The sequence below is a fragment of the Triturus cristatus genome, chromosome 3_2 (assembly GCF_964204655.1).
Source record: "Triturus cristatus chromosome 3_2, aTriCri1.1, whole genome shotgun sequence".
In the NCBI taxonomy this organism is placed as follows: Eukaryota; Metazoa; Chordata; class Amphibia; order Caudata; family Salamandridae; genus Triturus; species Triturus cristatus.
The window spans coordinates 55,212,116-55,227,059 of record NC_140584.1 but is presented as its reverse complement, the minus strand read 5'-3'; the positions used below and the strand labels follow the sequence as shown (position 1 = coordinate 55,227,059).

Here is a 14,944-nt window from a genome sequence, read left to right as displayed (position 1 = left end):
TACAAGCTAAAACTACATGTGCCAGACGAGGAAGATGATTTCTAAGTGGAAACCTTCTCTAAGACCGAGAGCAGTACAATACTTACCAATGATGAGTAGCATTATAAAATGTACCCCAGAAAACTTGAAATACCCGGTCAAGAGTTGTGTTGTCATTCCACTGGTCCAAAAGAAGTATTAGGTGGCCATAGATGACCCAGTCTATATCAGGGGGCAGATGCAGATGGACATTTTGGTGGTAAAAATGTTCTGGAGGGCTTGAGTGCAAGAAAAACCATATGGCTGAGAAACATGTGGCTGTACTTGAAGCACCAAGTGGAGGATTGTCAGTTCGATAGGACTGCTCTGTAGGTGTGATCATCACCGGGATGAAATGGAGGCGTTGATAAGGCACCTCATCGAAGTCTTCCACAAGAGGGAGCAGGAACTAGTCGTGGAAGAGAAGTTTGTTTCTGGTCTGACTATTGGGTGTGCCTTGGTCTCTGCTGTCACTGCCTCCCTGGAGATCAACACCAGATCTTGCTGAGAGTCTGTGCCTGGCGAAGGGTCTTAGGCTTTAGGTCATAGGTACAACAGCACGTCATCAGTGTCACGTTTGACAGGGAGCATTAGTTTGGCCTTCAGGTTAAATTGATGCTCTGGAAGATGTAGGAGGACACAGAGATTGCCAAGGCTATGGGTGTGATACAGACCAAAACACATAGGTCGGTGTCCTTCAGTGACAAGTGAGAGGAGGCCCCAAATCCTTGGCTCCTTCCCAGAGACAGGGCTATGAGCAGCTTTAGTCTTTTCAAAGCACACGGGGATCAGAGTCCTTCAGAAGAGGTGGCAACCATGACAACTGAAGAGGCAAGGGTAGACTGTTGCCTCCAGGGGCTCCTCTACATCCGAATGGGTGACTCACCTACCATTTCCCCATATCGCAGAACACTGGTTGGGGGAAATGTTGAGGTTCCTCCTTCCATACTGGAGGACATAACCCTCATCAAATGGCTGCTCTCTGTATTACAGCTGAGGTACTGTCTGGAGTACCACTCCTCCAAACATACCACCATGTCGCCATGTAATGAGTTACAACCATCTACAACTGTTACAAAAAGACATATAGATGCTTCTAGCCAAAGGCGCCATCAAGCTAGTGCCACCTCACTAATGGGGTCAATGAGTGTACTACTCCCTGTACTGTGTTTCCCAAAAAGTATAGAACTCTGCCGCCTAACCTAGACTTTAGACCACTATACTGTTGCATCACAGCAGAGCACCTCCATCTAACAACCCTGCAAAATGTAATTCTGCTGCTCCCCGCATGGCCACTCTCGATTCACAAGGTTGCATACTTCCATATCCCCATACATTTGGTATATCACTACTACCTGTGCTTTGTTTTAATTTGACAATGTTAGCAATGCAATGTTCAACAGTTTTGGGGTCACAACAGTCCCAATAGTATTTACCAAATGCTTAGTGGTTTTAGCTGTGCACCTCTGCAGGCACATCATCCATTCTTTGCTTACCAAGACAATTGGCTGATAAAGTGTGGCAGCTAAGAGAAATTCTTAGCACACAGACAAATGACAGTAAATCTGTTACACAGCCTAGGTTTTACAGTCAGTGCCAAAAAGTCACATCTGGAGCCACATCTGATCCTGACTTTTCAAGGATCTGAACTATATGCCATCACTGGGAAAGCCAACCCAAACCAAAAGATGGTGGTGGCATACCAAAAGCTCCTGCCTCCTTTTCAGACACCATGTCCCCTTTTGGTAAGATTGGTAAAGAAACTGTTGGGGATGATGGCTTCATGCATTGCAATTGTGCCACATGCAAAACTGCACATTTACCCACTGCAAGAGTGCTTATCGAGCTAATAGTCATAAGCGAAAGGTCAAAAGTAACAACTAACATTGCCACATCCCAAGACTCAGCACTCTCTTGTATGGTGAAACAAGAACTTGTTGCACAGTAGACCTGTATGAACCCAATAGCATTACTATATCCTCTTCACTCAGGGGGTAGGGAGCACATCTGAGTTCAGTGTACCAGGAGGATGCAAAGGCAGACTTACTATATAAATCATCCTAAACTTATGGTAACCAGGCCAGCATTCGGGCCCTATACAAGCCCAACCGAGGCAAGAACTTCCTTATAATGACGGACAACATAACTGCAATGCACAACATCCAGGAGCAAGGAGGAGACTCGATTGGTCCAGCTGTCTGCTCAATGTATGGCATTGAGCCATTTGGAATTGCATTCAGTTTCCTGGGGAGTAGGTACTGGGTGTGGACAATGACTTTGCAGACCTGTTATGCAGTACACATCAACATGTCCACAAATGGGATATGAATTCCCCAGTACTTCTATGGTACTTTCGATAATGGAGCACTGTTCGCAGCCCTGCAAAATGCCAAAACTTTGCTTCACAGGGCAATGCACTATGGATGAACTGATGAGAGATATTTGCCTTTGCTGTTTCTCCATTGTCTCTGATCCCATACGTTGTGAGGAAAATAAAGCCAGTATCCATAACCTTCATTCCGGCAGCACCTACTTCGGCAAGACTGCCTTGGTAATTCGGCTTGTTGGAAATGTAGATTCATCCTCTCAAATAGCTTTCACACAGAGCAGAACTACTGACTTCTATTAGAACCAAAGGTTTTTCTAATTTAACTGTGTGTATGAGTGGTGTGTGTGAATGAGGAGTGGTGTACGATTTTTTGTCAGAATTGTACCTTTGCCATTAAGTCAGTAGAGTTCCAGTTTTTTTTTGAATGTACTTATTGTTGTCCTTAATTCTTTTTCATATGTGTACATCAGTTGTCGTTATGTTTGTGTGTCCATATTATATTCTCATGATAATTAATTCACTGTGTAAAAAATAGATCTTTTGCGATTAAATACTATTAATTAGTACACCCGTAGTTGTTTTTCTTTTCTTCTACGGTCAAATAGCTCAATTATTTGTCAGCATTGGCACTCGTGGTAGTTCTATTTGAACTACTGACTGAGCATCACAGCCAGCTGAGGCACGGAGAACGTAGATGGCTGAACATAGCAGTATGGCACTTGGGTCTGACAGTTTGGTTACGTCAAGCATCCAGAGCAGCTTATGTAAGCCCCATGCAGGAATGTAAACCTACTACGCATACTTGCTTTACAACAAAGTGGAAGCGGTTTGCCCGGTACTGGCTGAGTAAACAAATAGACCCCCCACCCCAAAGCATCAGTACAGGACAGTGCCTGTTATCTTTTAAATCTGCAAAAGGCAGGGTTGGCATACATATTTGTTTACATTTAGCTGCAGTGGATAGCCTACATGCAAAACAGTGAACATTGTTTTTTTTAGAATATCTGTGGTTTGCACATTCATAGATGGCCTTAAACAAGTGATTCCTCTAAGAACTGATCCACAGCCAGCCTGGAATTTGAACGTGGTCCTAGCAGGGCTTATGGACCCTCTGTCTGAACCATCACACTCTTTTGAAATGCTGTTTTTGTTCTGGATGGTGGCATTCTGTGTTGCTGTCACCTCTCTCAGAATAGCCAGTGAGTTACTTTGAATGAACCTTTTATTCAGGCGCACTGGGAGAGAGGAGTTTAAGAACAAAACCGAAATTTCTTCCAAATGGTGTCTCCCTTTCACTTGAACCAGACAATTCAGTTTCCCATTTTCCTGTCCCACTCGGGGATTGTGGCTGAAAGGGCCTTGCACACACTTAATGTCAAGAAGAGAGCATTAAGGTATTTCAGTGATAGGACTAAACCTATACGCACGACACAGCAACTCTGTCGCTTTTGCAAAATGCCATTGCTAGACTGGTCGCTAGGTGTATTGAAACATGTTATGCGAAAACTCAGCGTACATTACATTTAATGCTCCAGGCACATTCCATTCGGAAGAATGATAAATGTATGAAAATCTTTTACCTGGTCAGCATTAGACATGCTCAAAAAGCCCTGCTGAGTGGGCATTCAAGCCCCCCAAGATGCTTCAGTTTGCCAATTTTTAAAAACTGTTCCAAACATCTGCATCATCTGCTCACTAGCCAGTGCGTTATGGAGAATACTACTTTACAGATTATGCAACGCATGTTTGTATACAGCAGCATTTCCTATGAACATAAAATGTGGCTTACCCTGGAAGCATCTCATTGTAGCTTGTAGAGCTGCGGATTTACATACGTCCTACCTGCCTCTCGGAAGCGGTGATGATCCAGTATGTTTTTCATATTCAGTCCCTTCACAGTGCACAGCACATACCTTTTTTGTCGTATCCTACTGCACTCCACTGACATTACTCACGCACTGAAAGAAACTAGTCTGAGGTGGACTTTTAGCCCTGGTGCAATGTGGGCTCATGGAGGAATCAAAATGTATCTTGTGCCTGGAAACGTCTTCAGAGAAAAACAATTAGCAAAGTCTGCACCAGCACTAGATGGCAAAAACCTTTAAAGACTGTGAATCTAAAGTGAAAAAAAGAGACGGCCCAGCAAGTCATTGAGGCCCACCCCCTTTCACTACCACTCTGCAAACGCACCTCCTGATGCACTACTGGTTGGGGGATGAAGTCCCCTTGGATGCGGGGGGGGGACTACCCCTCCTGTTACCTCCACTAATTCCCAAACAGCGGGATTGCTGGAAGTCCTCTTGGCTGCTTTGGGTCCTTGGGGTCCAAGAAGCCCTGCTCTTACCTCAAGTAGGTCATACACAGTGGGATTGCTGAGAGGTCTTCAGAGGCCATGCCACCTTTCTCCACCACTCAGATGCTGAGGTTCATTGGGGGCCAAGAACACCTCCTGTCACCTCCAGTAAATCCCACACAGCGCAATTGCTGAGAGCTGGCCAGAGGCACCGCCCCCTTTTTACACCACTCTGCAATTGCGACTACTAGTTAAAAAACATCAAAATTCACTGAAATAAACAACGGTTACAGGGACGCTATAGTTACGCTCAATTTTGTACAAAACCATAGAAATTCAGCAGGTACAGTTACCTGAGCTAACTATAATTTACACCCCGCAATGCACTGCTTATGATCTCACTTTGTACATCATTCATGACATAGTCAGTGACATCACTGATGACATCTCAAAGGACATCAGTCATGACATCATCCACAGAACCACTGACACACCCACTCACACTCCATACAACCTCTCGTATGCCGACTCACACACCTACACAACCACTCATATACCCATGAACAGACTCCTACCAGTACTCACACTCCTCCATAGAAGCACTCACACACCCACTCACTCGTACATTACTCAATTCAATTAAATTCAATATGTCTTTATTTCGATTAAAAATCATAAAAGACGTTTTACATGTAAAACATAATTGTCTGATTCATTTTTGTAGGTGATTACAAGTTTGTACGTTAAAATAACGGTCAAAAAGAAAGTAGATCCACAATGAAAAAGTGTCTTGATATATAATAAATAATTAAAGAAAGAAAACAAGAGCTAATACAGCACATCCACAAATCATGTAAGATGGTCCAGCTGAATGACCAGTAATGGGGACCCTTTGTCATAAAAAGTCAAATAAACAATTTCATAAATCCTAAAGTAATGTCTGGCAGTCCAAGCTCCAACAAAATATGATGAAAAGTCCACGTGATGTCGATAGAAGATGTTCCTTTTATTTCTTAGAGCAATCAATATCCAAGATAAAACACAGCCAACACGTGTTTCGTCAGTACTCGTCAGTACTATAGACTTTCTCAAGGCTATCAAATGAAAGTATACATGATGGAGTCCGATGACAAGTTCAGAAAAACAGATACATATAAAGTTCAAGGTCCACACCATGTAAATGGCTAGAGTCAGGGTAATCTTCTAAGTCGAGCAAATAACGTGACCAAAAATTGGCTCAAAGAGTGTACATCACGATAATTATGCAACCATATCATTCCATGTTCTACGGAGTCCTAAAAGTCACCGCGCATGATAACTCTCACCGGCAAATAATTAAAGCTAATGAAACTTCTGACAATTGTGTCGCAAAGATCAGTATCAGTAATCTCAGCTTATAAGTTTAAATAACCAGGTGGGTACATTTAAAAACAAGCTATGATAGCCTCATCTTCTTTGCTCGTATGGCCCACATCCAACTTAGAAATTTGGCAACTGCAATCACTATGGGTTCATCAATATCTGTTTTTAAAATCCTGAATGCTTTGTTTCCAGAACTAATACCCAAAGTCAAGCAAATTGGTTTGAGCCATTTGTGCCTAGGAATTTTATAAACAGGGCAAATGAATAAAATGTGTACTAAAGGACTCATTCTGAGTTGGACAAAAGGGGCATTTGCTATGGTTCAGGGCATGCCATTTACTAACAAACAAATTAATTGGGAGTGAACCCACTCTAAATTGATGGTAAAGTTTCCTATCATTAAAAACAGTAATAAAATCACAGTAACCTTCATACTCTGTGTCTTGTTTATGCTCTAGAAACTCCTTTGTTAGTGACGGCCTTGTTAAAGGGGAAAAATGCTTCATTTTGACCATGTTCCAGTACACCGCCTTAAACTCCTTCTTTGAAGGAAAAACATTGTCAACGGGATTTTCCCACAGTCTACTCATCCCCATCTCGCTCAATATTTCTTTTGCCTGTCTCAGCCAGGGAATTTTACACATACGATCTGCCTCCCTGACTTCAAGAAGAGCCTGGGCGTACAGGAACAATTCTGGTGTGACCCAAAGCCTTCTCCAATAAGCCACTGGTCTAAATTGCGCTGTGTCCTCAATAAAACAGCAACCCAGATCTAAAAAGAGGGGCAATAATGGTGTTGATTGAGGAAGACCAGTTATGGCCCTCAGGAATTTGTTTTGGGCTATAGCCAAAGGGGCTAAGTTGTCAAATCCCTATAATTCTGCCCCATATAAGACTGAGGCGCTACTTTTAGAGTTGTATATTTTTAGGACAGGTGCAACAGGCTTGGTGTGGGAAAGACGCTGTTCCTTCAACAGGGCACCGGACAATTGGGCGTGTTTAAGGCCCAATTGGTCAATGTGGGGCTTCCAATTAAGTTTTCTACCTAAAGTAATCCCCAAATATGTAAAAACGGAGTCTGCTCTAAGATGGCTTCGTTCCTAGCTACGCTACCTTTTATAATCTTATGTTTATGTAGAACCATAAATGTGGTTTTCTCCACATTAACTATAAGGTCATGGTCCCAACAAAACTCCTCAAATCTAACAATAGCCGACTGGAGTCCTTTTTGTGTCTTGGAAATTATCAAAGTATCATCCGCAAACATGAGCAAAGGAATCTTCATGCCTGCTAGGGTAGGAGCGTCAGTGGGATGATTCTGGAAATATGGAAATACTGCACTACCCTATTGATGTACAGGGAAAAGAGGGTTGGTGCTAAAACACACCCCTGTCTAACCCCCTTTGCAATATGAAACCTATTGGTAACACTCCCCTGCTGTCCCCAGCGTAACTCACACACCCACTTATACACCAGTACAGCCACTCACACACCCATACACACAGCCACTTACATATTATATGTTAAAAGTAGTATCACTCATTGGTATATTAGTTTAACTCTCAAATTCTTAGAAAACACTTACACTCACTGGATGATGTCATCAGTGAGGTCATTTGAGATGTCATCAGTGTTGTCACTGACCATATCATGAGTGATGTAATATGTGAGGTCATAAGCAGTGTATTGCCGGGGTGTAAGTTATTGTTAGCTCAGGTAACTGCTGAATTTCTATGGTTTGCGCAAGTTAAATCTGAGCGTAACTATAACATCGATGTAACCTTTGTTTTTTTTAAGTGAATTTCTAAGGTTTTTCAAGTTCTATTTCCTATCTATAACGTCCCTGTAACCTTTGTTTATTTCAGTATGTGTGTATGTGTATATATATATATCCCTTAGTAAGTGGCTCCCAGCCACTGCTGACTTGCAGGTTTGGCATACTGGTTTTCTAGGCTCTCTTCTGTCAGTGCATTAAATGTCTAAGATCTTAAGCCTTGGCTGTTGTGAAGACCTGGCCATGCAGCGAAAAGTACACACTTGGTACTGAAGGCCACACTTGAGTGTGATGCGGGAGGCACAGAACATTCTTAAGAAATTTAAGAGACGCTTTGAATCACGAAAGTGCAAGTCTTCCTTTCTGCCCTCCTTCTTTCTATTTCGTACTCTTTTCTTTGTTTCCACTCTTCTTTCTTTCTCCACTTCTCCTTGTGTTTACTATTTTGTCTTTATTTGTATTATCTTTTTCTTTCTTACTCTTTCTCCCTCTTTTTTTTTTATCTTGTGCTGTTCCCCATCCTTTATTCTATTGCTCATCACACCTCCAATGCTGAACCACTTTCCTTGGATGTGCAACTAATTCGTGACAAAAGTGTGATGTCTCAGGAGAGAGCTTCTCTTCTCTGCACGTAGAAGTGTTTCATAAGCTTTCTGCTGTTAGATCCTTTCCCAGGACAAGCAGCAGGAATACATCAATAGTGGAAGAGGTGGGGTCTTAAGTGGAAGCATGAAGTGGAAATTCAGGCAGCACAGAAGTCCCAGGGAGGAACCAAAGACAGGGTCCTTTTGAAGACTGATCTAGAGGGGATTGCATGTACTATAAATGAACATGAGAGAGTTAGGAATCTTAGAAAAGTGGAGATGAGAGGCAAACTAGTTAAGTACAATAAACCTTATTTGTTGGAGGCATTTTGCGTGTGTGTGCGCACGCAAGTTGTCTACAGACTAGCTACTGTATACCTCTCATGTAAACTCACGGCAATGAAATTTGACCTCAAGAATCCCACAGGGCTGTTCCACAGTCCTGTGGTATCTGACAAAACCAGAATTTTCCCTCATTCTCTTACAGCCTTTAGCCACAATTCCACACCACCTATCCACTATTCAACATTATCTATCTGCAACCACACATTACCTGTTCCCAATCTCAAGGCATCTAACCATAGTCTCACATTACCCATCCCTAATTATGAATCCCTCTGCTTACCCAGCTCCCTGCTTACCTACCCACTGTTCTGTCACACCTAGCCATAATCCCACTGCATTAACTGATATCCTTCAATATTCTTCAGAAGTTCATCCCATTGATAAGGTGCTACTGACTCTGTACACCTAATTCCTTCTTGTCTCATTTTCACAGTGCACTGTGTTCTCAACCTCAGACTTTAATGCTGCGAGATTTAGTTCAGCTTCACCCTGGATCAGGCCTTTGACGATCAAATAAGACAAGATCTTGTCTTGCCCAGGATAATATGGGAAAGAGTATAAGAGAGGGCTTAGCCTCCCACTAGGAGGGTTATGTAATGCTCAGTGTTTAGATGTGTCTGAGGTCCTGGGGTGAGGACTTTTTAAATTACATTTCAAAGTCGTCCAATGATCCTGCTGGGAGTGTTATTTATTGCCTAAATTTCAGACCCTTCTGATAATAGACATCTGGGAGAGTCAGTTACTGCATAATTATTGGGACTGCACAATGATCCTTCTGTGAGATCTACATTCTGCTTAAATTTCAAAGGCATCCAGCAATTCCTCTGCTTTAAATTTAAGGGGCATTCAATGTTACCTACTGGGGGAGCTACATACTGCTCACATTTCAAAGTAGTCCAAGGATTTTATAGGTTGGAGTCTCACTGCTCAAATTTCAGAAGCATCCAGTGATTAATCTGGCAGGGCTAGATACTGCTTGTTTTTCACAGGCATCTTTGCACTATGGTGGCTTCATACTGCTTTAATTTTCAAAGGCATCCTGTGATACCCCTGGGAAAGCAACATATTGATTACATTTCAGATGTGTCCAATGATCCTTCTTGGAGGATGACATATTTCTTAAATGTCAAGAAAAGTTTAATGATTCCTCTTATACGGCAATGTTCTGTTTGATATCAATGGAGTTTGATCCCTCTGAGAGAGCTGTGTACTGCTTCATTTTCAGCTTTGGGTGCTTAATTTTGGACAGAGATCTTCAGGTTCCCTACCCACGTGTCCAATGGCTTAAGATTTGCATACATTTGTTTACATCACTCTCTGCTGGAACCAAGTCTGAGGAACGTACAGGTTGAAGTTCAATCAGGCACAAGGCATCTCTGATTGCTTCATCTTGTTATCCATATTGTGCCGCAATAATCTTTACAATTCTGCTCTGGTGATGTAAGGTCAGCAGTGATCAACAAACCTTGCCCTGGTGTGGAGGAGTGATGCACTTAATTATAGTATTTTTCTATTCTTTAAATTTGATCATTAGATCTATCTTTGCTGTGAATTAGTGCTTCGAGACTAGCCAGTCAGATGAAGATGGGAAGGCAGAGGTCAGACACACCTACCAATGAGGATTTAAAGAATTTGGTATATGTGCCGACTCCACTCCTGGGGAGTAGCTTGCCTAGAATGTGAGAGGCTCGAAAGCAGTGGTACTGCCAAATCTCTTGCTGAGGATGTACAGTTTTTCCATGGATCTTCCCTCTAGAATTGCCCCCAATGCATGCAAATTGTCCCTCGACAAGTGTTCAGCTGTATCTTTAGCTTTAGCAGTTTGCATTCTTGTACATTAAGTACTGCACTGTGACAGGAAATATAAGCTCCAGAATACCCAGTAACAGGAGTGATAAAGCATGGACCTGCAAGACATCTTACACGACAACTACCAACCGCTTATGCTGTTCAAATGGGCATCTTCTGTAAAGCTTCCATGGTGCAAAGATGGCTATGCTCAGTTTTACTGTGTCTCTTCCCTTTGTAGGTGAGCGATGGGAGTTTGACTGTTGCCTCCATTGGCCGCGATGATCGGGGAGCCTACACCTGCCGCGCCTACAGTATTCAGGGTGAAGCCGTCCACACTACGAGACTGCTTGTGCAAGGTAAGGCATCCCTTCCTTCATCTCTCTGTTTCTTGAAGTCCAGTCCCCTGATTCCAACTAACATCTAGGGTACACTGACCATTAACTCAATCTGATGATTGCGAGATATACTGGCTGCACTGAATGCTTTGGAGAAGCTCCTGATTTTGGGCTGCTTCGTTATAGGGTTTAAATTCCTTCTCGTTTACATTGCAAAAGGCAGAAAGGCATTTCAGAAGGTGCCTTTTGCAGGACACCTTTTGTGCTGCAGCTTCTCTCTCCCACTACTATGTAAGCAAACAGTGGCCCCTCATATTCACCTATCTCGCAGGCAACTCTTTCGCAAGCCCTCTGCACTGCTCATATTCAAAGGCTTGCATGGATGTGAGAGGGACATCCAGCCTGGGCCTCCTGCCCAGTTTACACATGTTATTGTGGATTTGGTATTTTGCCACTCTGTCCTCAGTCTGTGATCTTGCTTGCCATCTAGCTCATGGCTTTCATGCAGAGCCTTAACGATCAGTTCAGTAGGTACTATCATACTGCGGCACACTGATGTAACAGGTCGACTTCACCGACTGCTTCAGTCATGACTGCAGAAAGGCAACAATTACGTCTGTTTTTTTTACACCTAATGTCAGAGCAGGCTGAGTTTTAGGTTGAGCCTGTAAGATAGTACAGCTGTGTTTTGCGAGACATATGCTGAGCTTACCACGAACATGCAGGGGTTTTGGAGCCTGGCCATTGCTTATCATTGGTTGGCTTTCCGGTCACACTCATGTGCCTCCTTATTTTGCCTCCTTATTTGTGTCCCACTTTGTCAGCTTTGAGTTTATGCTTCCCATGAAGCATGGCTTCTTTCCCGTCTCTTTAGGCTGCCTACTATGCTTCTGCTGTGTGCTTTTCTAGGACTACTTTCTTCTTTTTGCTTAACACTCTACTCTAAGAGTGGATGTGTTTCCAGCTGTCACCCTAGTGTAATTTCTACCCCTGCACTGTGTGTTACTTTTTGTCATCCGTGTGCTTTTCCCCTCCATACCATGCTCACCCTCAAATACTTAACTTGATACTTTAGCCTGTGTGCTTCCCCTCCTCCTGCTTCTTGTTGCTTTCACCTGTTTCTTCTCCCTCTGCTCTCTGTGCTGCTTCCCCCACCTATACCCTCCTTCTCTGTCACCCGTTGCTTCTCCCTCACTCGCGCTCTCTGTGTAGCTTCTCCTCTCCTGTATTTCAGAAGACTTTCGTGCATTCTTTTAATTTTATTTGCAGATCAAACTTGAATAGGCAAATAAAAAGGAAAAAAAAGAAGACTTTTCTTTTTGATGATGCAGTACTGCACAGCGTAGGGTAGAGGATGCTGTACAGCATGGCTAAAAGCCATTGACAAAACCGCTAGTCTCAAAGGTGCTGCCTATTGTCTTTGCCAATACTTGTTCTTACTGCTTTCATGTCTCTCACCCTGAACTCAGTTTACCTAAACATAAGCCAGCAATATGACTCAGTGAGTTGTATACTTCCTACTAATTAGTTATATACTTGCTACTAACACGTGTAGCTGCCCACCAGAAACACGTTTGAACTATGGTAATGCCAAAGCGAATCATGCACCCTTCAAAATCGATAAACGGAGTATTAATAAATTGAGTAATAACATTTGCTCTTTACAAAGTTTTAAGAAGTGTGATATAAAGCCCTATATAAAAGCATGTTTTTAGTACTGTTATTCATCTCTCCAATCTTTTCACCCACATCCCTCTCTGACTGATGTCCAGAGCACAGAGAGATGGTTCTGTTGTAAGCTTAACATGCAATGAAAGAAGGACTGAGGGTTGAAGGGGAGGCAGTTGGGGAATTGGCTTCCAGAAAGCTATGTTTTGAGGCTGCAGAATTGGACTAAGCGCCCTAGACCCTGGTTTCTTAAAGGTACTTGATAAAGGCATAGGAATGCTGTAATACTTTTGTGATTAAGTCTATGTTACTAGATCAGTGTCCGTGTAGTAAGTGTTGTGGTAAGTGGGTAGGTGCTGAAGGGCCTTGAATTCCCTTTTTGTTATTGACTTGCAAGAGATCTTTAGTAATGGGATGTTCAGGATGCTCTTCTTTTTGAAGTTTGTGGTCAAGCCCTAGGGTCCTTGGGCTGCCTGTTGTGGTCTGTAATAATGGCACGGTTACTTACTGATAATCTTCATTATGCCGCATCCAAGTATTCCCTGATACAGTCCTTATCTGCGAGATTTCATCTCCATCCTGAAGAACCGGTTCCCTAAGTGACATCCCAAAAAATCCTCCCAATATGGCTGCCACTACCAATCAGGCAGCAGAAAAAGGAGGACCTATTACATCACATCCTGTACATGTGCAAGCATATTAAGAGAATTCCACATCTTTATATGATCAACCCTCCTTGCCCACCTTCCTCACTATAGTCCTCACCTATGAGTAAATACCCAAGCAGAATGGGATTGATTATAGAAATACCACAAAGTACACCACATAAATGCTAAAATCAATTAAAGATGAACATTTAAATTATGAGTCTGACACAGCAAATAATACGCAGTCACCAGAAGAAGTAGAAAACCCCTCTCCCAACTGAATTGAGGCATGAAAGCATTGTCCTTGGTTGAAAACGGGTCTAACCATGGATGGCCGAACCTGTCACAAATCGGATTAAATACTGTGTGTGAAAGACAAAGTGCGACTAAGGAGGGAATCTTCCTGAGGGGCTGGTCTGCAGGCCCTTTCTCCCTCCCCAGAAGATAAATGCTCTCAGAGACTAGCGATTGGATTATGCTCATACACAAATCTCATTGGAAAGGTGATAGAGGGAAAGAACCCCCCCCCCCCTCCCCCCAGGTTGGTGAGTAATGCCACCACCACTTGATTGTCTGATGGAATGAATACTGAATGGTGCCTGATCTGGGGAAGAAAAGCTAATAGCGCTGCTTTAAACGCAGCCAACTACCTCCAGTTGGATGAGGATCAAGCCTCCTGACGTGACCACCTGCTCTGCGCTGTACAGGACCCCAATACAGCCCTCCACCCCAAATTTCTGGCATCTGTTGTTATTGTCATTTGGGAGGACTGACTCAACTGATGACCCCTGGCCAGAGATTCTGGTTTGAGCCGCCACTGGAGATCCAATGAAATCTGAGATGTGATTGGAACTAAGGCTTTGTAATCTTGGGATAGAGAGTTCCATGGAGCCATAGTTCCCTGGAGCAATACATGATGCTCCAGGGAACTATGGCTAGAGTTGAAGCCATCTCCCCCTGACTCCACAACCGCAGCCTTACTGAGGCCAGAGGTCGCTGTAACAAGTCACACAGATGAGATACCTGTTGTTTTAATTAGTTCTGGAGAAAAAACTCTTCCCCCCCATCCATGTGGAAGAGGGCTCCAATGAACTGGAGTTGTAGAGCTGGCTGAAGATTGAACTTCTAGACATTGATTAGAAACCGGTAATCCTGAAGACTTCACACTTCGGTGACATAGTTTTCCGCTTTAGAGAGGGAAGTGGAAGTGATTAACCAGTCATCAAGAAATGAATGTACCAGGAAACCTTGAGAGTGTAAAATAAGCACCTAAGGAGCCAAGATCTTTGTAAATACCCTTGGAGCCAACGTGAATCTAAATGGAAGGACCCGGATCCGCAAATGTTGATGATCCACTGCAAACCAAAGAAACCTCGAGTGAGCTGGAAAAATGAGCAGATGGAGGTAAGAGTCTTCCAAATCCAGCGATGGCAAGAATTCTCCCTGTCTCAATAATGGAAAAATACTTTGCAGTGTTGTCATTTTGAAGAAATGATGCTTGAGAAACTTGAGTCCTTGATCCAATATTGGTTGAAAATCGCCTGACGGTTTTTATACCACAAACAGAATTGAGTAATAACCCTTGCCGTGCTCCTGAAGTGGTACTGGACAAATTGCCTTATTTTCTAACAGGGCTTGGACTCCTTCCAAGAGTGCCTGACTTTGTCTCAAATCTCTGAGAAGAGAAGTTGGCTTAAAATGGTGTGGAAGTAGATTTGTGAATTCCAGGTGATAACCTTCTGATATCAAATTGATCGTCCATTGGTCTGACGCAGTCCGAGCCCAGATATCCTTGAAG

General features: G+C 43.0%; 1 protein-coding gene across 4 annotated transcripts in view; it reads left to right on the top strand.

The window, feature by feature from the left end:
* Nucleotides 1-14,944, top strand: part of IGSF9B (immunoglobulin superfamily member 9B) — a 1,286,301-nt gene that overhangs the window by 398,522 nt on the left and 872,835 nt on the right. For all 4 annotated transcript variants that reach the window (XM_085647232.1, XM_085647230.1, XM_085647233.1 and 1 more), the window contains exon 5: nt 10,735-10,852. In XM_085647232.1, coding sequence (XP_085503358.1) covers nt 10,735-10,852 — 118 coding nt within the window. The remainder of the gene's footprint in view (nt 1-10,734; nt 10,853-14,944) is intronic.